The sequence below is a fragment of the Didymosphaeria variabile genome, assembly GCF_027946475.1.
Source record: "Didymosphaeria variabile strain IMI 356815 chromosome Unknown scaffold_8, whole genome shotgun sequence".
Lineage (NCBI taxonomy): Eukaryota > Fungi > Ascomycota > Dothideomycetes > Pleosporales > Didymosphaeriaceae > Didymosphaeria > Didymosphaeria variabile.
Window position 1 is genome coordinate 3,280,140 of NW_026611627.1, and position 23,189 is coordinate 3,303,328.

At 43.3% G+C, this 23,189-nt stretch overlaps 4 protein-coding genes across 4 annotated transcripts; 2 read left to right on the top strand and 2 right to left on the bottom strand.

Annotated features, from left to right (window-relative positions):
* Nucleotides 1-1,753: 1,753 nt before the first annotated feature.
* On the top strand, nt 1,754-3,175 carry N0V89_011311 (uncharacterized protein; the record flags this gene model as incomplete). The annotated part of the gene is made up of 1 exon (XM_056220043.1): nt 1,754-3,175. One exon carries the CDS (start codon nt 1,754-1,756, stop codon nt 3,173-3,175), a length of 1,422 nt encoding a protein of 473 aa, XP_056067170.1.
* A 2,672-nt stretch (nt 3,176-5,847) lies between these two features.
* On the bottom strand, nt 5,848-6,518 carry N0V89_011312 (uncharacterized protein; the record flags this gene model as incomplete). The annotated part of the gene is made up of 2 exons (XM_056220044.1): nt 5,848-6,462; nt 6,513-6,518. The coding sequence occupies 2 exons, from the start codon at nt 6,516-6,518 to the stop codon at nt 5,848-5,850; spliced, it is 621 nt and encodes a 206-aa protein (XP_056067171.1).
* An 84-nt stretch (nt 6,519-6,602) lies between these two features.
* On the bottom strand, nt 6,603-7,161 carry N0V89_011313 (uncharacterized protein; the record flags this gene model as incomplete). The annotated part of the gene is made up of 2 exons (XM_056220045.1): nt 6,603-6,961; nt 7,155-7,161. The coding sequence occupies 2 exons, from the start codon at nt 7,159-7,161 to the stop codon at nt 6,603-6,605; spliced, it is 366 nt and encodes a 121-aa protein (XP_056067172.1).
* A 7,516-nt stretch (nt 7,162-14,677) lies between these two features.
* On the top strand, nt 14,678-16,090 carry N0V89_011314 (uncharacterized protein; the record flags this gene model as incomplete). The annotated part of the gene is made up of 2 exons (XM_056220046.1): nt 14,678-15,679; nt 15,881-16,090. The coding sequence occupies 2 exons, from the start codon at nt 14,678-14,680 to the stop codon at nt 16,088-16,090; spliced, it is 1,212 nt and encodes a 403-aa protein (XP_056067173.1).
* Between the last annotated feature and the right edge of the window lie 7,099 nt (nt 16,091-23,189).

Consider the following 23,189-nt stretch of genomic DNA (forward strand, 5'->3'; position numbering starts at 1 on the left):
TTCTCAGCTCGGGCAGGCCCAAAATGGTATGTTCGCGAAGCAATTGCAATGCGCAGCTGCAAGGATCAAGCTTCGGTCCGTAACTGGCGTCACAGGACTGAAGCTAGCTTGCGTGAATCATCCCATCAAAAGTTTGAAAGCCCGGCACACTCCGGATGCCAACGGATCTGGAGAGTGGCTGTGAGTCCGACGAGTACGCGTACTCGCGTGTGGCACGAGCGCATGGCGCAGGTCTGTACACATCGAGCATAGCATATTTAGAATGGATAAAGAAGAGACGATGAAAATCGACCCTATAACGGATGGTAAGAACTACTAGAGAAAGCTGGAACAGAAATAGCCAATGTATGGGCATGGTTGCACGCATCGATGCTTTTGACGAAAAGCGAAGAGTGGGATGCGGGTCTAAAATGTCGCTCATTAACATCAGCATAGCGCACACACGGTGGACGGAGCGAGAGAGGAGGAGCAAAAAGTGATCTGGTACACACACTCTTTCATCTCAAGCGAGCCTTTGGTCAGCAGTGAGGAAAGGCAGCATTGTCAGGTAGTGTTAGTGGGATGGTCTCATCTACCATGAGTTGTCAATACAGAGAAGTTTATGCGAGCAGAGTAAACCGGTTGTAGATGGATTACCCGAAAGAAACGAATCCCAAGCAACCACAACACAGAGTTTATTGGCTAGAGCTTACGAGCCCTTTTTGAAACTTTGGCGATAATGCGAATCGAATTTGAAATAGATAGAGGGGCAAAATGACTGCCTTCCTTTGGGCATTACGAGAGATCTAGCATCCTCCTTCAATCGCCTTTTTCCTGAAATGCCACAGGTTTATGGTAGGCTCTAGCACTTTTCGTCTAGTCTCGATCGTTTCGCTTGTCGTATGCTTAGACGCGATCCCTTCGCTTATCGTATGCACGTGCTATACCCACTTTGTCGGACTCGGTTTCGCAAAGCACGGATAAGCATTCCAAAATGCCGTATTCTTTACGTGTTTCGTCCCTTAAGATTTAAAACGGCATCTGAGCACTACTCTTAGATCGGGCCTGATAGATTACAGAGGGCAGTCTTCGGAAAGCCGAAGGGATACGTCACGAAACACTCGATTGGATGCGAAACGTGGCGAACGTAGTCCAGCCAGCAATGATAATGATCGCACCAAGAGCGTAGGTATCAAATAGAGCAGTCGCAGTGGCGCGATGTTCAGGGTGCGCGGTTTCAGTAATAAGCGGAGCGATAGAAGTTCCGAGGACGACGCTGCCGCAGCCAAGAACGCTAAGAGCGACAACGAACAACGGGAGGCTTTGAGACCCGGCTTGGAGGGCGGTGCTGAGTAGGTAGATAACGCCACCGCATGCGAGACTGATTGATGGATCCATATTTTGAGCGGGTGGGAGGTGGGCTGTAGAAGGGAGCCACTACTGGAAGCGGGGTCAGGCCTATCGCCGAAAATTTGTGGGTCATCTCCGAATATCTTGAAGAGCATCGCCGAAACTTCGAAGTTTTCGTTCGTCGATGATGGCGCCTCAAGTACGATTAAGAATATATAAAATAGAACCGTGTAGTACACAGTAGACCGTCACTTCGTGAATGCTTCACATTTACCCAGTCTGGTAAAAGTCAAATCAATCTCGAATTGCATTTCACCTGTCAAGCTCGTCGTTCGGTGGTGCTTTACTTCGAATTTCCCGTGGAAGACTTTTACTGTACCAGCACAGTTCCGGCACAAACCCTTATCAATCTCACCACGATTCAATGTCCTTTGACGGGATGTCAACCCTTGCGGCAGTCGAGAGCGTACATGAGATTGCCATCGCAAGATCCAACAATCCTGAAGACCACAAGTCGAAAACCAAAGCTTTGGAGAAATTGGTTGGTAATTTCACCTTGGACGACCTCACCAAGTTTCGCCAAGCATACGTCGACCGTTATTTCGTTGACCCAGAGCATCACCTTCGCAATTTCGACGTCTATCAGGAAGACGCAAAGCTGAGGTTGCATCCAAGTCTGCTATTTGAACTGCTGGGAATTCTGAACAAATCCGAAGTGGAAAGAGATACTGAGTATCTTCGCCATTTGCTCGCAAAGGCAGAGTCTGCCACCCTGTCTTCTGCAGACCGCCAGGCGTATTACAGCTGGCTTCCGCGCATTGGGCTTTGGGATGCCCCAGCTCGAGAAACATCTGAAAGAACCTCAGTCAGCTCGTACGAGCGCTTGCTGCGTATCAAGGCATGGGAGAAGATCAGCTCCCTCGACTTTGATGCTGCTCTTCTGAAGATCGAGCGGTCCTTCTCCACGGCAACAGTTAGGGCCAATACACCTCGTGAGAAGACGGTTGCTGTCATAGCGAGCTCACACGGTGCGCAATGGCAAGAATTAATAGACTGGGCGCTAGGAATGCTTAGCAATGGTTATGCGTTGCAAGTCTTCACCCCGTATGGCCGCCCGGTTGCTATTCAACGCGACAGTATGCTCGTCCGTGAGCCGCCAACGGAGGCCATCGCAGTTGCTCTTGGTCTTCCCGGGGTCGGGTTGGGTGCTCCGCTCAGACTTGATCCGTTGCGCCTGCCTGCGGATCGACTGAAGTATCTCATGGGAAATGCTATGTGCGCGGACAAATTCGACCCTCAGCAATTCGGAGCAGTATATCTTGCTGGAGGGCTTGGGTTCAATGAAGACGTAGCAGTCACAAGCCCAAAAGGATCGGATCCTACTCACGCTTGGATTGAGCCTACGCCAAATATTGCCACGATGATGAGACGTGCCATTGAGCACCGTCTTCCGATGATTGCCCTGTGCCATGGTCCCACGCTCTTGGCCTGTTTCGACATCGAGATCAACGGTGTGAATGAAAAACTGGTGAAGGGGGTGAAGGTAGCCGCACTTCCTGCGCTGGAACCAATGGTTCACGCGCAGGGCAAGTTAGAGCCGCAGTTCAGCTTCTTTACTTGGAAGACACATGATGTCTTGGCAGAAGCCGGAGCCCTTGTTGATGAAGCCGAGGACTTGAAAGACATGACGGTAGTGAAAACTGGAGTGAAGGACGGCTTACATCTCGTGACTGGCCCAGGGCCTCAAACGGCAATGAACCTCATTGGCGCGACGATGTCGGTTATGAAGAAGCGGTGGGAATCATCTTACACAATTCCATACACCACTAATGCACGTTTTTTGTGAGATTTAATCTGCATTTCCATGTTTGAAGCGGAACCTTACGCACAGCTAGACGCATGTCATTCCGTATGAAGAAGCCTTGACATGTCACGGCTCGAAGTAGTGGCTCGAAGTGTGCGCAAGGAGAGAACAGGAAAACAGAGAATTTGCACGTTGCTTCATAATCCGCGCGCCACAGTTCATATTCCACACTATCCGAACTTGCCGAAGTGGGCATAGTAAACAAGCTGTAGCGCGCCTTCGACCCCGCTCTAGCTGCTCCTCATCTCGGCGTTTCTCCATTCTCTCCATCTATAACACCGAATCTTCATCTGTATTGCTTTCATTAATCGTCATATCCCAATGCTAGTAGGCAATCAAGGCATTGAGCCCTACCCGCGACGTAGGCGACCCAGAATCTCATGCAAAGAATGTCATAGGCGAAAACAGAAAGTAAGAGTGCCTGGGTTGTGGAAAAGTGTGTACAAGCTAACGTTGCAGTGCGATCGTCTTCAGCCATGTACAAATTGTATCAAACGCGGCAAGAGCGTATGTCGCTTACTTTTTCAGGGATGTTATGCGCTGACAAGCACAGGCTGCTTGTCTCTACGAAGTAGATGAAAGCCATGTACGCTCTACCACTCTTACTTCCAGGCTCGAGGATCAGCCGACCATGAGTGTCTCGCAAATCAACACAGATACATCATCAACATCTTCTAAAATCACCGAACCTGAGTTCAAGGTACTTGGTTATGCCGACAACACAAGAGGAACGCCAGGTGTTATGCATGGCCTGGGGCAGTCCTCCAGCCTGCCACATCAGACGTTTCTCCGTCATGATCTTGCCGCGAGTCAATACGCAAGCATCATTCGAGAGCTCCCATCTCGGAGACACATAGGTATCTTGGTCCAATCATTTTTCAAGAACGTGGCGTGGCACTACGATATCGTCGACGAAGCTACATTTACCGACCAGTTGTCCCTATGGAACAGTCTGTCATACAACCAACTGAAAGAAGCACGGGATGGCTTACCTGTCGATATCCGGGCTTTTCCTGCACTACTCTTCCAGGTCCTAGCACAATCGCTACTATTCCAACCTCTACACCATGACGAAAGTCTTGATGATTTGAAGTCCGTAGCGGACATGGAATTATCCGATCGGGCGGCGTGCTACAGTGATGCGGGCCGTCGGCTTGCTTCGTCACTTGGAAAAAGCGAGCTCACAATCACTACAGTACAGGCTGGACTAATGCGAGCATGCTTTCAAAAAACCACAGGAGCAGTCATAGGCATGGCATACTCTAGGAATTGCTGTCCGGGACGCTCAAGAACTTGGCCTACATCTAATGGAGTCGGAGCCGACGCTATGCTTGACAGAGGAGAAGCAAACATATCAAAACTTGGGTTCCAGGGTATGGTTCGTACTTCACCTTTGGGATGCTCATATGGCTGTTGTACTTGGAAGGCCGATGTCAACAAGAATGAATCCCGCGGACGTTCCTGTACCGATGTTATGGAATAGCAGCTCTATGCCCAAGCTACCGCAACCACGCGATATCCTTTTGTGTGGCTATCACACTGCTTATAAATTTTTACAGGATATTCATGATCATGAGAAAGCGAAAGACTGCTTTCTCCTCGTGGAGAATATTCACCAGAATATTCTCACTAACATTGCGAACCTCCCTGCATGGGCTACAGCTCAAAGACAACGTCGAGACGAGCCGCCTTGGATTTCTGCGGCGTTGGAAGCCATGTATACCAATGTGCACTTCGTTCTGTTAGCTTTACATCGACCATTCCTGTATGTATCGCCGACCAGTCGTGCCAGTGCCTTCCATTCTGCCATACGGATTTTGGACTCCCAGGCGCGTCTTTTCGACCAGACCGAACCTCTACAGTACGAGGCTTTCAGTCTTGTTTTTGCGACATTCGATGCTATGGTGCTCATTGCCGCCGTGCACATCCGGTTCCCTAATGAATTCGCTGAACAACTTCCTGAGTCGAAATCGAATCTGGAATGGGGATTGAACAGACTGGAACTGCTACGGGCCAAAAATGATCTCGCCAGCGCAGCTTTCAATGTTGTGCAGCGGCTGCATCAAAAGATGTTGACCGTCGTCTCTCCTTTCCAGCTACTGTGTCCTCCCCAAGAAGGTGCAGGTGACCCTAGCGCTACCGGAACAGTAACAGAGCTGTCGCAAGTTGATTGGCACGGCGTTTTGCAACCTCCATCTGAGAAAATGCTTCCCGCTCAACCCTTGAGTGAGCTGCTGTTCAATGGGTCTCTCGGCTTCCAATCGGAAGGGCAAGCAGAACTGTTCGATGGGCTACATGATTTACCATTCGAATTCCTTGATAGTTATCCGGATGGGTAATACTTAGTCCCTAGTTCTAAAAAAACTATTATGCGAAACGCGTAGATATGAAAGATGTATAAATTTATAGAATTTTAAGGATAGCATGATAGCGAAGGTCATAGCTCGAAGCATTCGTCCCATTTCAATTATAACCAGTAATATACTCTACCTCAAGTAAAGGCAGAAATAGATTTGGAGGTTAAAGAATCTCTAATCTGACCAGGAATGCCAGTTTTTGGACTCATTCTATGCTTTAACGCACTCAAACCCTTTCCACCCATCCAGTGCATCGCGAATCTGTTCAATTAGTAAAATTTTCCAATTTCTGCTGGCTTAGATTTCACCTACCTCGATAGCATATTGAGGAATCCCACCAGCATAATTAACCTGCTCAAATGCCTTGCCCGGCATACTGCCGCCCATGTACGTGCTCCTCGTGGTCGGAAAGAGAGTCGCGTCGCTAAGCGCATTAATGCGTCTCTTCCACTCCCGAGACGCTTCCTGAGTGGGATTAATGTACTTCAAGTTCTCTCTGGTCACCTTTCTGATGGTATCACAGATCCAGCGACCCTGGACCTCAACCGTAGAGGGCCCGTTGGACAAAAGTGTGGGCCCGTGAGGTCCGTATAGGTGAAACATGTTCGGATACCCCGAAACTGTCGTGCCTAGATATGTGACAGCAGCCTTTCGCCACTCCTCTTGAAGCGTGGTATCCTGGATGGACACCAATCCCATGTTCGTCATCCCGCCCGTAGTGATATCAAAGCCGGTCGCAACCGCGACAACGTCAAACTCATAATGATCTCCGTTTTCGAGCTTAATCCCAGTCTCCGTGAACTCCGCGATTGGATTGTCTTTGATATCAATCACGTCCACGTTCGGTCGGTTGAACTGCTCGTAGTAGTTATTTTCAAGGCAGGGTCTTTTGACGCCGAAGTAGTGCGGCATCTTGAGCGGAGCAAGGATGTCACGTTTGCGAGCATCACCGATGCGGTTACGAACATTCCGGGCCCAGAAGTTATACGCTTCTTGGTTCGCTTTTGAGTCATTGAGCATCTAAAAATTTGAGTCGCTGTCAAGTAGATGGGTTATCCATTACTTACGTCTTTGTAGTTTCCCAACCAGAATCGGAAGCCACCATGGTCCCATAGCTTCCGGTAGAATGATTCCCGTTCCTCAGGCGTGTCATCAAATGTGTTTCTCTCGTACATTCCGTAGAAGAAGCCACCAAAGCACTTCTCCCGTAGCTCATATAGGCGGTAATACCAGTTCTTATCGCCGTTCTGCTCCTCTGGAGTGAGATTTCGCTTGCCCATTGGTACTGCCAGATTCGGTGTGCGTTGGAAAACCTTCAGCTCACTGGCTACAGGTCCAACCTCCTGTACAATTTGCACACCAGAAGCACCAGTACCAATGACGGCTACACGTTTATCCTTCAGATCCACCCCTGTGTTGCATCAGCATGATCGGCAATCTTTTGTCAGATGTGGCGTACCCTCTTCAGGCCAGAAGCTTGAGTGATGAACGACACCTTTGAACTTATTCAATCCCTTGAAATCAGGGATATATCTCTTACTTGCGAAGCCTGCCGCAACTATCAAAAATCTGCTCTTCGCCAAACGCCCGTCAGCGGTCGTGACATGCCATTTTCCCTCGTCCGTATCGAATTTCGCTTCAACGACGACTGTCTCAAAGGAGCAATCCTTGCTGAGGTTTAAGACATTGTCGACATGATCAAAGTAGGCGCGAAGTTCCTTGTAGTTGGGGTAGTTGGTCGACCAGCACCAATCCTTGTAAGTTTCTGGCCAGGAAAACTGGTACTCTGGCACTTCAGAGTCCACAGCAGCCTAGCAGTTATTAGCGAAACAAGTTCTAAGAGCAGGATGGCCATCTGTAAACCTACTCCAGGATATCTGTTCCATCGCCAAGTGCCACCAAAAGACGTCCCAGCTTCGAAGATGGTCGCCTTGAGCCCTTGTTCACGAAGTGTCTTCAAACAGAATACTCCGCCTAATGTCCTTAGCGGTGATCTGCAAGCTGCAGGGTACGCAAAAATTACCAAATCCAGCGCCAACGATCAAGACATCGACGTCCAAGTCATCGTTGTACGGATACTCAGTTCCACGTCGACGCGAGTACTCCTTCAGCTCGGCATGCATTTGTGCAGGCAGATTTGACTTATCAGCCACGCTGTTCCTCCCGTCTAGCCCCTTGTTGGAAATCTGGTCGTTCAAAGTGCTGCTCATGATGACAGTATGAAGACGTGTTGCATGTGAAGGCGAATTCATGTTGCTCGTCCCTATCAAGAACGACATCATTCATATAGAGCCTGTCCTCTACGCCGCAAGCCCTGTCATCTGTGCATGCGTGCGTTGTCCGTCTAGAGCCCACGGAATGTACGAAGCGGAACCGATCACGGACCGGCATATGAAGGATCCGCACAGCATATCGTCCTGTGCGGATCGGGCTCACCTCTTTCGCCATAGCCGCATTGCCTTTTTCAAGTCTTCCTCCTATAATTATCACAGTTATAGTTGGACACTAGGACTATGAGAAGAAAATACTCCGCTTCCCCGTGTAGACTCTCCCCTGGCTCATCACATCTAATTCTGGTACTGGGATTCGCTCTAAACAACTGGTGCGTTACTAAAGTAATACGTTGGTGGGGATGCCATCAACCGAAGTAGCATGCATGCACCATGATAATGTGAGGCTGGCATGGAAATTTCTCAAGACGAGATGCATATCGCATGCAGAACAATCTCCTTGAATACCGGCAAGATATCAATACATGCACCCTACCACAAGCAATTAGCATATGGGGCCTTCAGCTTGTAAACGAGCAGACAAGAGTTCAACATTCGTACTATAAAAGAGACGGCGCACGAAACCTCAAGCCACGTGCATAAGACAGGCGGGATTAGAGCTAGCCCTACTTCTCCCCTGGTCTCGTAAATCCAACGTAAAGCAGACCCCGCGTTATGGAGACCCCGCGTTATGCAGACCCCGCGCTAGACTCGGCTTTGTGCAAACCCCGCTTTTGCGGGTTCCGCTCTGGACGCTGCGTGTAGACCCCGCTTTTGCGCTGATAGTGCGGCTCCGCCCAGGACCCTGCGTGCAGCAACCGCACACTCGAACCGCACACCCGAGCGTGTTGTGCGTCGAACGTGAGACCTACCGGTACCGAAGACGGGTCCCTTCTCTACTCTAGACAGCCCCTCGACGATCGGAAAGTGGCTTATGAAGCCGAACTAGGCAAATCTCCGAGTGCCCATTTATACGGAGGGCTGGGCTACGCGTGAAGAGCGATAAAATAATTCATACCTCCCTTTGATTCACCCGAAGCCCTTTCTTGTACCCCAGGATGCCCCTCTCCGCAGACGTCACTAAACAACTGAGGCAGACGATTGACGAAGCCTGTGAAGACAGGAAATCTGATATACCAGGGGCGAGCGTCGTTGTCGTTCACAAAGATGGTACCGAGCTCTTTGCCCACTCAGCTGGGAAGCGCGGTGTCAACAGTTCCGAAGACATGTCTTTAGACACCGTCTTCTGGATTGCTTCTTGTACAAAAATGATAACTGGTCTTGCGTGTATGCAACTTGTGGAGCAAGGAAAACTGCATCTAGATGACGGGGATGAGCTCGAAAACTTGGTGCCAGAGATCGCGAACGTACAGGTGTTGCAGAAGGATGGACAGCTGGTGCCAAAGAAGCGGAAAATCACCTTGAGGATGCTCTTGAATCATACCGGTGCGTCACATAGTATCCGCGAATTAGCCGAAGCTGGCTTACCCGAATATAGCTGGGTTTGGCTACACGTTCTTTAACGAAGAGCTACGCGACTTCTCTCATCCCGTCGGCTTTGATGAGTTCTCTGGACACATCAAAGATCTCATCCAGCCGCTGACCTTCCAGCCCGGCGAAGGATGGCAATATGGCGTGAACATTGATTTCGCGGGCCTTGCATTAGAACGTGTTACCGGACTCTCCTTGAACGATTACTGCCACGGCAACGTATTTCAACCGCTGGGTTTGAAGAACATCTCGTTTTTTCCTGACAGAAACATGACGCAACATTTGGCTTTCATGAACCACCGCAAAGCAGATGGGTCCATAATCGGACGGGATCATCTCCTTCGTAAGCCGCTCATGGTTGAACCTTTCGAAACCAAAGATGTGTTCAACAGTGGAGGCGCAGGGGCTTTCAGTACACCTTCAGACTACGCCCGTGAGTTGATGGAACCTCTCAGACGCCCTGAACTTGCTAACCTCGGCCAGAAATAATCGCGACTTTGTTAAATGATGGCACATCGCCGACAACAGGCGCTAAACTTCTTGACGTGAAGACCGTGGACCTTATGTTTACCAATCAGATTGAGCCGTTTCCTAACTTTGGTCGTCAAGGGATTCCCGCGGCGAAGCCCGAGCTAACGAATCCAATCCCGGATATCTATCCTATTGAAGGTAATGGCCCGCAAGGTTGGGGTTTGACCTTCATGCTGTCAAATGGAGGCCCGACGGGTCGATCTACGAAGACAGGCTTCTGGGCTGGCCTGCCCAATTGTTGGTGGTGGGCTGATCGAGAGAATGGTGTTGGGGGGATAGTATGCACTCAAATTCTTCCATTTGCTGATGCGAAGGTGTTGGGGCTGTGGTTCGATATCGAAACCCGGGTTTACCAAGCACTGAAGGGATGATGATTGGAACATGCTGGATTTTCTTAGCTAGAACATGAACCATTAGTTTTTCGACCCGGACTTACCCATATCTCATTACGGTTCAGGTGGGCTTGAGGATTGATACAGTATGGAAAGGTTGTATGAACACTTTGGCTGAACCACCGAAAGCCCGCTAGCCTGCAACACTTCATAAATGGCCATCGAAGTGATGCTGGCTGGTCTGTGCGGTCCACGGACTTTCCACGGCCAAAAAACCGAGGCTCCGCTGAGAAAAGGACTCGAGTAAGCTATGTGAGTCGACGATGCAGGGTCGAAACTCGTTAGAGAAGACACATAACGTCTGAGCTCTCTTCGCCTTAAAGGAAGAGGATGCAGATGAAGCTTAGTGTAAACAAGTTAGCTTTCCCCGCATTTACAAGCGTGAATGTGGAGCGGGCTAGTCAGGGGCGGGGTACACATCATCAAGGCGTCTTTACTTCCGCTCCCGAGCTCCTAGCCCTGTCGTCGGTTTATAAATGATTCCGGCACCGCTCAAGCATATAAATACATATATTATTCTTGGACAGCACATTTATTGGCCACATTGTATTGCACATGACTAGCATGAGATCTACAAAAAGAGGCAGGAAGCAAAACAGAAGTTGTGATCAGTGTCGGAAAGGCAAAAGAGCTTGCGATGCCGCGATTCTAGAAGATGCCTTGATGGGAGCGAACAAAACTGTAGACAGCCCAACCATATTTCACTACAGCGGTAAGTTTCACTAATTCCAACACCACTGTCACGTGTCATTGACATACTAGATGCCTTCGGTCCATTAGCACCGTGCGGAAACTGCCGGAAGATCAAGAAGAGTTGCACATTCGATTGGCTTCGCTCAATTCGCGTGTCCCAAGCAACGCAACCATTATGGGGCACTACGCCACCAGCTAATCGTCGTCAAACCGGAAGATGCTCTCCTCGAACGCCGCCAGATAATAACAAATCCGTTCCGCGGGTACCCGCAGTGGAGCCTACAAATCATCTCAATGTAGCGGGCAGTGCCAAGTTCGTGCCGTTCTTCGAATTTGTCAATTCTCCTACTAGCATGCCGACTTTCGACTTAGACCCATCACTAGCCTCGATCACGTATGACTCTCACATGTCAAATGACGGTATCAGTACGAGAACGAGCGGCTTCGGAGGAAGTGTATATGACATATTTGTGGATAGTGTTCCGTGTGACAGCGACTTCGACAAAAGCTTGTCACTTGGGATGTCTTCCGAAGGCGTCGACGACGACAGCACTGATAATGGTAATGTGTACATGCAATACACTGACAGAACGCGCACAAGCGACTACCTTCCCGCGACGAGTGGGGCCATCATCCCGACCAGTAAAAGAAAATGCGGACGCGGGTCGTCACGTTCGAACAAACGGGGTGCCTCTCCTTGCCCAGCAACGACATTCGCCAGCAACATTCTTTTGTCCACGAACAAGGAGCTTGTAACAGAGGGTCTACTGAAGATTTATCATGACAGCTTCGAAAATGCCTTGTCATGCTGGTTAACCGAGCGGACTTGTCCATATATCGCGAAGGCTGATTTTCCGATGGACGATGATAGTGGGTCCCAATGGAACCGTGTTTATCATCGCGTTTTTCGACTGGATAAGGTAGCAACCTCAATCAGAGGCCGCCAGCTTACATCTAGCGAAGACAAGGCGGCATCCAAGGCTCTCAACTTAGCAATTCTTGCTTTCGCTACACAGTGGGCACAAGCTAGCGAGCGGAGCGAATCCGTGTATCCTTTTAGCAGTGACTCTCTACGAGCTAGAAATCAAGCCTTCGCCCTCGAAGAATTTCCACCAACACGACGGAGTGTTGAATTCGATCGCGCGCTTCAGCTCTCTACATGGCATGAAGCTCGCACCGGGATACAAGCTGCTGGAGAGATCGAGTCGTTTAGAGTGGTACTCGCCCAGATCATTTTCGCGTTGACACAGAGGCCAGCAGACGCCGATCATGGGCGAAGGAATACGGGAGGGCATGTTAAAGCTCGACATACTGGTATCCCAGATTCCACATCGATGGATGTGGAAGGCGGAGAAATCAGCGAGTGCGAAGACCTTCTCTCTAAAGTAGACTTAGAAATCAACGCCGAGGGCCCGCCTGTATATCTGGAACAAGCATTACGCCTCATCCATTCCCTTAGGTCGAGAATGGCAATGTCCGCAAGTACGCCCTTGACAGGATCAGGAGCCTCGCGATACCGAAATCAACGCTATTCTTCAGCCAACAGCCTGGATGATGTGGACCGCGCAACAGTTGACCAACTGTTTTGGCTCGGGGTTATGTTCGACACGCTGTCATCTGTAATGCATAAGCGGCCTTTAGTGGTGTCAGATGAGGACAGCGACATCTCTGCAACAGAATCTAGATCGCTTCGCGACTCGACTGATGGAATCAAGCAGAGGTCTCTGGACGATAACATTGAGGGCCTTTGGGGTCGCTACTTGTTCAAACGCCAAGGTGACCGATCCCAGGAGGCCGTTGTGAGATGGCCGTGCTCTTTCGACCAAGCCGCTTCGTTGTTACGTGATGCTGCTCCTGTCAAGGTCCTCCTTTTTCGGAAGATTGCTAGGATCCAGACCCTCCTAACACGGAAGCGCCGTGGTGAGATGATTGAGAAAGCCATTAGGGAAGCTTTAGATGTGTACGACTACTGGGGAAATTGGTATGCACCTTTCATCCAAGACTGTATACAGAGCCACGACTGTCTTCCATCCCGCACACAGTCATGGTACATATGTTTAACCGGCCATTGGCATCTTTCAACACTTCTGTTAGCAGATTTCGTCGAAATTATAGATGCATCTCATCTTGGGGTGGGAGGCAAAGAACGACAGCGTGCTTCATCCGAGTTCATCACGCGCTTCCGCCAAACCAATTGCAGAATATTGTCAGACCTTGCGAGGTGCTCTTGTCCACGAGAGGATGCGTCGTTCTCTTGTTCTAGGGAATTCCACCCTGCGGTTAATCAAGGAGCCTTGTTAACTGAGCCCTGGACTGAAGTGCTGATTCGGGCATTTGCAAAAGCCGGCACGGTACTACTCGGGTTGCTACCTTCCCAACTCTCAACGACGGCGGGTCACTATGATGCGTTGGACCGGGCTGATGATTGTATTAAAGCGTTGTGGTATCTCGGCAGAAAGTCGGATATCGCACTTTCTGTAGCAAAGGTTCTTGGGGATGTTCTACAACAGCGTAGAAATACCGAACGAGAAGTAAGTGATTCAGTTAACTTCTTAGGTAATGAGTTATGGCAGGACATTCGAGATTTAAATTGGACGTTCGATGGAGACTCTATATGGTAGTTGGACATACTATCCAAAGAGCTATAAGTACAATTTCATGTCCCACGATCGGATACTGGAGGCCATGAGATATATTGTCATCATCCTGGATGCACTTGGTCCTCGTAACGATCTGACCAGGCTCATGCCAACAATTACTCAAGCTGCAACAGTGAACTTGGTGAATGCAGCCCTCGAAGTCCGACAAACTGGATGACGAACCCAAAGAATGTGAGAGAGGTGCCGGAAAGGACAGTCGCTTGTTTCAATGGCGGATGAAAAGCCCCAAAACCTATCGAGCCAACTGATTATATAATAGAATAGGTTATATACCTAAACTTTATATAAGTAAAAGCTAGATATTAATGAGAGTTACTAGCTAATAGAAGGTAGGGTACAGTTAATATAGTCGACTGTAAGTTATGGTAATTACTTAATAGAAAGAACCCAGATTACTAATTACGCTAGGTAGTAACGCGCCTTCCCCCCACACTACCCTATAATATCCAAAGCGTTAGTGGGAGAGCCCCACATGTGGGCCATAAAGGTTGGGGTAACTCTAGCCATAAACGACCACCACATGGATTGTAGCGGGGTTAGAGCAGTTCTTAGTAACTGTAGAATACTTTGGGCTTCCCTCTTCCTATATACGCTTAGTTTTGAATTTAGCAATCGAACATTCCCATTGTCCTTTCTAGCCACAATGCCCTCCATTCTGCCGTTTCTTGTTATTGTTCCAATCGCCTTCGCTATAGTGGATTACATCCGCATCCTTCATCAGCGTAGACACCTCCCTCCTGGCCCCTTCCCCTTTCCTATCGTGGGGAATCATTTCCAGACGCCAGCCTATAAACCATGGATCTCGTGGGAGAGGTGGGCAAGACACTATGACTCTCCCATGATTACCCTATGGATCGGGCGATATCCTCGAATTATTTTGAGTGATGCATGGGTTGCGTCTGACCTACTGGAGAAAAAGTCAGACATCTTCTCAAGCAGGCCAAGGCTTGTGGTCATGGGCGATGCGATCAATTGCACCAACACGAATCAGACGACGTTGGTCTACGGAGATAGGTGGAGGGCTCATAGGAAACTGATGGTACGTACGTCTTCACTTCCGTGTACCAACCATACTAAAGTGATGCAGCATATGGCTGTCGGCTCCCAAGCCGTACGCAACTATCGCTCTTTCCAAGCAGACGAGTCCCGTGTATTGATCCGCGACTTCCTCTTGGACCCAGACGACTTCGTGTCAGCGATCGAACGGTACTCTGTCAGCATAACCTCGATCATAGGCTGGGGCCGGCGCATCGACCGCAAGAACGATTACGTTGCCCAGCAGGCGCTCAAGCTCATGGAAGCAGTTAATTTTGTCGTGCCTGGTATCTTCCTCATGGAAGCGATTCCGCAAATGTTGCGGCTACCCACGTGGCTGTATTCACTGCCATCCCAGCTGCGCATGGGTGCTGCGATTGGCTCACGCTACTTCTACCTGCTGACGCAAGAGGGTGCTGAAGCCAAAGAAGTAAACTTCTCGAAATACTTGATGAACGCGCAGCAGAAGTTGCGGCTCACGGACATGGAAGTGGCGGGCCTTACGGGCAACTTGATTGGCGGAGGCGTTGACACAACGTCTAGCACAATCATCTCCTGCATCCTAGCCATGGCAGCCTTCCCTTATATCCAAACCAAAGCCCACGAGGAATTGGACGCGGTAGTCGGGCACAACCGCTCCCCCACTTGGGAAGACATGGATGCCAACCGCCTCCCCTACCTCAACGCGGTCGTAAAAGAAACCCTTCGTTGGCGCACAGTTACCGTCCTCGCCGGAATTCCCCATGCAAATACGAAACCCGTCTCATATAACGGCTATTACTTCCCAGCAGGCACAAATTTCACCGGCAACATGTGGGCAATACACCGCAACAAGAGAGACTTCCCAGATCCGGACCAGTTCAAGCCCGAGAGGTTCTTGGTCGATGAGAATGGGAAGTGGATGGATGGAAGGCAGTATCCGAATAAGTATGGGATGAATCCGTTTGGATGGGGGAGGAGACAGTGTAGTGGGCAGCCGCTCGCTGAGCAGGGGTTGGTGTATTCGCTTGGCCGGATGATTTGGGCTTTTGACATCAAGCCGGGGCTGGATTCGCAGGTACGTTCGCAACCTCCCCTTCTTGTCACATACCAAGGCCAAGATACATATAGGAAAGCCTGTCTTTCCATGCAGCCTCACATGCAGAAGGTAGCTAGTGTTCCCGAACGTTTTCCCGCAGTGTGGGTCCAGGACAGCTGCTTAACCATATCCGACGTTTCCGGAGCGGGCTTTGGGGATTATTCGCTAATAGGGACGCAGGGCAATGAAGTTAAGCTGGATATCTTCGCCTATACGGAGAGCGAGAACACACGCCCTGAAGCATTCAAAGCCCGCTTTATTCCTCGCTCGGAGAGTACCAAGAAGATAATCTTGGCCGAGGCGGCTCAAGCGCACGAGGAGTTGAGGAAGTATGACGGAGAAACAAGAGTCCGGATGGAGGATGCGATCAATAACCCCGCAATGGTCTAAAACTTGGAGCTAACGATAGCAGTGATTAAGTATCTAATCTAGATTAACGTGGTGGAGAATTCAGGTATACCATTCGACTAATTGGTCCAGGATACTTCCTTTTAGGAATGTATTCTCTCGTTTTTAGACTTCCTACTACCCTTCCTCTCCGCCTCCATCCTCTATAATGCACTAAGTCTCCACTATATAGCTAATCTTAGTAAACCCACTACCTAGACAGCTATATACTATGTCCCTAAACCGTACTACTAAGATAGGGTTAGGTTGCCCCTAGGGGCGAAAATAGTAGCTACCCCTAGGGGTAAAGGAGGTAGAAAGCTACCCCTAGGGGTAAAGAATAGAAGGCCTACTAGAAATACCTAGTAGGGGCTAATAAGCTTAGGTATTACTTACCCCTAGGAGTAAGAGGTCTATACTAGAAATACTAATATATAAAGTTTTAACCTATATATAAATAACCTTTTATCTTTAAAGACACTACTTAACCTAAATACTCTAACCCTAATAAAAGTAAAACTATAATAAAGTATAAAGGCGTAAATATCTCTACTTAAATAGAGAAAAGGTAATATATAGCCCTTAAAGAAATTAGGAATATAGACTCTATTTATAACTAAGTTATACTATACCTACTAGTAATAGCTAGATTCCTAATTAATATACTTACTATAGAATAGAGTATTAGTATAAATAGACCTATTAACTAAGCCTATAAGTATTACCTCTACTAGATTTTTAATAAGGTAGGCATTCTTTAGTAAGATATAAGCTACTAGCTATAGGTTATTTACTCTAAGGTATAAGTATAGTAGATACTAAACTACCTAAAAAAGGATAATATTATAAGGGGTTTCTACGTACCTATTCTTAGTCGGGCCTTATAGGTATTTAGTAGACGAGAGTAGATAAATAATAATAGAGTAAGAGAATATTCTAACCTTACTATAGAAGGTAAGGTAATAATTATATAAAAAGACTAATAGATCTTAGAGGGAAGATATACTTTAATTTTAACTATAAAGAATTAATTATAAAGAATAGAAAATACTTAGGAGCCGTCCTTAACTATATACTATTCTTCCTAGTTCTTATAATCCCTTACTAACCTCTATTCCTAGAAAGTATAGTCCTAGTTTAGAAGTAACTCTTCTATTCCTACTAAGTCCTTCTACTCCTAGGATCCCGTTATCTTAGTAGGATTATAGTTATATACTTACTAACTTATTTTTTCTAGTTCCTTAGTATCCTATAATATATTAGCCCCTAGTCTTATTAGTTCTACCCTATTAGTTATCTTTATCTATCTACTATTCTCCTATAGAATTATAATATTATTCCCCCCCTTAAGGTTATTATTCTAATATTCTATAGTTATCCTATAATCTCTAGTAGTATAGTTATAGGGTATAAAGGTAGGTATCTTCCCTAGTACTCCTATAGTATTATAACCTCTCCCTAGCTTCCCTAACTATACCTAAGGTACTAAAATAATTATTAACTAACTAGCGCTATACTTATACTAATAGGGTGCGCCTACGTAGTCTAGAAATGCTAGTAAAGTGTAAGTATTATATAAAGGAGGAGATTCTAAAGTATTTTATAAATACTTTAATAGGGAAGTATACTACATATATTACTATTTATATAGAGTGTAGCCTTTAGGTTCCTAAGAAAAAGTAGGAGCGTATTTAGTCTAAAAAGTATTAGAAAAAGCTTATACTTCTTTCTATAGAGGCTAAGGTTACTCGTCTTTACTTTAAGATTACTTAGGTAGAGGAGGAGGAGTAAGCCTTTACTATATATAATACTTACGTAGCTAACGTAATAGAGAGTCTTAAAGGGGAGGTCCTAAAGAGTAGAATTACTAATATTTTATTTACTCTATTACTATTCTTACCTTTAACTAACTTAGGCTAGTTATAGGCTAATTCTTCCTTTTTTAACCTTTCTAGTTTTTTATCTAATTTTCCCCTACTAGGTCTTAACGCTTATTCTTCTAGCAGTCCTAGAAGCTCCTTAGTAATTTCTTATAGTTTATAAGGTTTCTTATTAGCTTCTATATATTATAATATTCTAGCTATCCTTTCTATTTAACTAGGTATCTCTACTAACCTTTAACTATTTTTAGGTCCTTAATATTCTTAACTTTATACTTATTATCTTCTAGTTCTAGCTAGGTCTTAACTAGAGCCTAACTAATAAGTAGTAATAGATCTAGCCTAATCTATACTAAATCGGGTTTAACGTTAGAGTTTAAGGGTCTAGAAATAGAAATTTAGGGGGTAAAACTATATAGTAAATCTATATATAATCTAGCGCAAATCCCTTTAACCTTTCTATACTAAAAGTGTTCCTCTTATCTTTTTATATAATTTTATTACTTTATATCCCTAATTAGACATATATAGGGTTGCGTAGTAGTTAGGGTAAATAGACTTAGGGTTATAAAACTTACCTAAAACGTATAGACTAGTAATATTTAAAATAACTAATAGCTAGCGCTATAGCACCTATAGCTAACTACTAGTAAAGGTACTTAGAAGGTAGTAGACTAGTCTATTAAGAATATTAAGGAGTATTTTTAGTACCTATATAAGTATAGGGTCCTAATCTATAAGCGCTATAAGACTAGTATATAGAATCTTAATATTTATCTCTACTAATAGTATACTATACTAAGAAAGGCCCATATTATAATTATTAAGTACTTTTAATACTTCTATATTAAGGATCTAAAGACGGTTAGTCTCCTATAGCTACTAGAAAGGCTAATTAAGGTACTTAGAGAGCTAATAAATATATTCGACTATAATATAAAAGAATATAACTTTATTACTATTAATATAGATAGACTAAGAAAGCACTATAAGAAGAAATATAAGGAGTTATAGAAGGGTAACACTACTTAACTATATATAAAGGTTAAAGTGTAGACCTTTTTTAAGACGCCTAGACTATAGTACTACTTTATTATAAACTATAGTGGCTAACTAAGTAGCCTAGCCACTATAAACTATAGAGATAAGATTAAGGCACTACTTAATAAATAGAAAGGAAACCTATAGCTATATAAAGAGGAAGTATAGGTTCTAGAGGTAGAGGTAGTAAAGACTAATAGAATAGGTTAGTTTAATTAAACTAGATAGCTAGAGTATCTAGGTAGGTAAAACCTAAAGTATCTAGCCTATATAGTAAGACTTACTAGCCTAGATAAGCTAAAGCTAAAGCATACTAGTAACCTAGTAGAGAAGCTAGTTAAGAGGAGTATAGCTAGGCTATAAACACTACTATAAAAGATATAGTAATAGCTAAAGAGTATAAAGGCGTCTAAAATTAATTAGTAACTATAGGGGCAGCTCTAAAATTCTAAAATATAGGCTTACTATACTAGTTATATAAAGCTATTTATGTACTACTTTCTACGTATACTATCTAGTATAGAAGTAATAGAGAGTAATAAGAGTAATAGTAATAATAGTAGTAGTAGTAAGAGTACTAATAGTAGTAATAGAAGTAGTAATAGGATAGAGAGGTTTTAGGTAGACCTAATAAAGAATATATAGGAGCTATTCCTATAGTAGGGTAACTAAAAGATCCTAGCTAGTAAATTCTAGGCTTTTCTAGATAGCTAAGATAAAAACTACTAGATAGAAGCCTTACTATATATACTAGTAGTGTTTATATTCTATAAGTATAATAGATTTACCTTTACTAGTAGGCTTATCTACTTTACGGCTATCCTAGGTATTAATATAGATATAGGCCACCTATATCCTATAAAGCACTATTCCTACCTACTAGCTAGGGTTATATACTATATATAGGTTCTTAGAGTAGAGATACTACTCCTAGTATTTTAGTATAATTAGTAAACTAATAATAAGCTAGATATATTTCTAATAAAGCGTAGGGCGTTTCTAGTAGACGGCTTATATAGTCCTATAAGTAAAATACTAAGCCTATTAGTATTTAGTAAGCATATTATATTTAATAATAGTAATACTAGTATAGCCCTATAGTTATAGAATAAAAAGATCTTATACTACTATAGAAAACTAATCTAGATTAAATACTTCTAGTAGATAGTAAAGGACCTAATAACTAAGCTTAAAAATAAGATATAGTAAGAATTACTCTAGGTTCTAGAAAAAGAGGGTAGGTTTTCTATCTAGCTTAATTTAATCTAGAATAATATTACCTTCTTTTACCACGGCTCCTACTTTATAAATAAAGAAAATAGGCTTACTAATAGGCTATAATCTATACTTAAGTAAGCTTTTAAAAGTAAAGAAGGATAGAGGTTATAAGTAACTAATAGCTAGTAGAATATCTAGTAGGTAAAATAATATCTATAAGCTATAAACTACTTCCTAGGTAAGAAGTTAGTTACCTACTATATATTTAATAGGCAGCTGCCTTAAAGTAGTAAGCTTATAGCTATATAGTTTTAAAACGGCGCACTATAGGATTAAAACTAGGTTATTCTAGATAGAATTATAATAACTATTATTTACTACTATAAATTAATATTATAGTAGAATAGTTCTAAGGTTATCCCCTACTTCCTACCTATATAGCTAGGCTAGATTACTACTATCTATCTAGCATATATATAGCTGTTTATAGAGTATCTATAGGTTAAAGTACTAGGTAGCTTATTTAGTAACTATATCTAGGCTAATAGCCATAGCCTATAGGGAATAGACTATTTAACCTAAGCTTTAAAATAGAAGATAGAGAAGCGCCTAGGCGTAGTGCTTAATATATATAAGTATTAGTATATTACTATTAGTATTAGAAGAGTTATTATAGGAGAGTTATTTAGCTATAGGTACTAGGATAAGGTTAGTAAGAAAAAAGAGCCTAAAGCTAAAAATAAGAGCCTACTAGAGCTATAGAATTTATAGATAATAGTAATAGGCGTCTCTATATATAGTGTACTAATTAATATTATTAAGTACCTAAGTAATTAGTTAATTAAGGCCTTCTAACTACTTAGTAAGGCATGGTATAACTTCCTAGGTCTTAGGAAGTAGTTAAATAGTAAATAAATTAGTATTCTATAGGTTAGGTAAGCGTCTAAGTAGTAGTATAAGATTAAAAGTGCCCTAGTAGGAGACCCTCTTAATCTATACCTAAAGTAAGCTAAACTAGAGCCTAGTAGCCTTAAAATAGATATTAGAACGGCTATATAGTAGGTACTAAAGAATCTAGAGGTTTTATTTAAATTAGTAGAATAAGAGTAGGCTATATATACTATAGTTTAAGGCTAGATACTACTTATTATTATCCTTCTAACTAGTAGTAGGAAGAGCTTACTCTTTACTATTCTAGCTATTATACTAGGCGCTAGGGTTACTATACTTATAGTTTCCTACTAAGCGTTAATTAAGGACTATATATAAAGGATATTATAGAATAGGGTTACCTACGCTAAATAGATATAGGTATAAACACACTACCCTACCTCTATTATTATTATAAGTACTAATATTACTAGTAGCCTAAGCTTCCTATAGTATATAATTCTACTTAATAAGAGGAAGCTACTATAGTAGGTAGTAATTAATAAATACTATTTAGTTATTATATTAAGCTACTAGCGTCTAAAGCTTATAAACCTTTAAAATCTTTATATACTATTCTACCCTATTATTTTACTAATAGTAACCCTCCTACTAGCACTAGAAAAAGCACTTACATAAAATATATTAATATTATATACTACTTATATTTAAGCTAGTATAGTACGGCTAAATATCTACTATTTTATATTATAGTATACGTAAGATAAGGTAATAGAGATAGCGCTAGTAATAAGCTAATAGTAGATATAGGCGCTATAGAATAGTAAGAAAGGTATTATCTACTACTATACTAAGGCGTAGTATAAGGAGCTAGTAGAGGTACTATAGTATATATACTACTATACTAGTATATATAACTATATAGAGTAACTAGAGTAGTAGCTAGTATAAGGGGGCTTTATTATAACTACGTCTATACTTAGTACTAGAATTAACTTTTCTAGAATTATATTTATCTTATATATAGGAATACTATAGAGTATAATTAACTACTATTAGGAGAGTAGGTAGGCTAGGCGTAGTAGTAAGGTTACTAACTTAGTTATTATTATAGAGTAGGGCGAGGTAGAGAGATAGCTATAGTAAGGTAGAAACTTTATAAATATATATATAATAGATATATTTATTTAGAGTAATAGATGCTAGTAAGGATATATAAATAAGTATATAGATAGGAAGTAGATAGCGTATAATAATATTAACTCTATAGAGTATAATTAATATAGAGAGGAGTAGGCTAAGTAGTAGTAATTATAGTTAAGAGTAGCTAGTAGCTAGTAGGTAGTAAAGGAGTTTATAAGTAAGTTATAAGTAGGTTATATAGCGTGCTAAGTACTAGGTAATAGGGACTAGTAGATAAATAAGATAATATAATATAAGGTAGAGAGGCTATATATAGATATAGAGTTAGATTAGTTTTAGAGGGGTATATATAATACTAGAGATTACTATAGCTACTAAAGGTACTAGGTTAGCTAGAGATAGTATATAATAGGGTAGAATATTAATAATAAGTACTAGTAACTAAATATAATTATTCTACTAGTAAGAGTTACTATAGAAACTAAAAAAGGGTTAGAGATTATTTAGTAATATAGTTTTTAGGGTAACTATAAAGAGAAGTTCTAGGTATACTAGATATAGTTTAGGAGATAGTTAACTAAAAGAGTATAGGGGGAGTTTATAAGTAATACTATAGTAGTTACTATTTAAGTAATATAGAAAGGGTTAATACTTAAAAAGAGAAAATAAGTCTACTATAGTAGAATATAGGGTAATAAAAGTTAGGGGGAAAAAAAAATAAATAACTATAAAAGAAAGGTAGAAGAAGAAAGGGGATAGGCCTATAAGGTATTATAAAAGTATTAATAATAGTAGAGTAAAATAAAAGTTTATAAGTAGATATAAACTAGAGAAAATATAATTAAAGTTAAAGAAGAAATTAAAAATAAAGAGTAAAAAGGTTAAAATAAATAAGTTAAAAATAAAAAATATAAATAAATAAGTAGAAG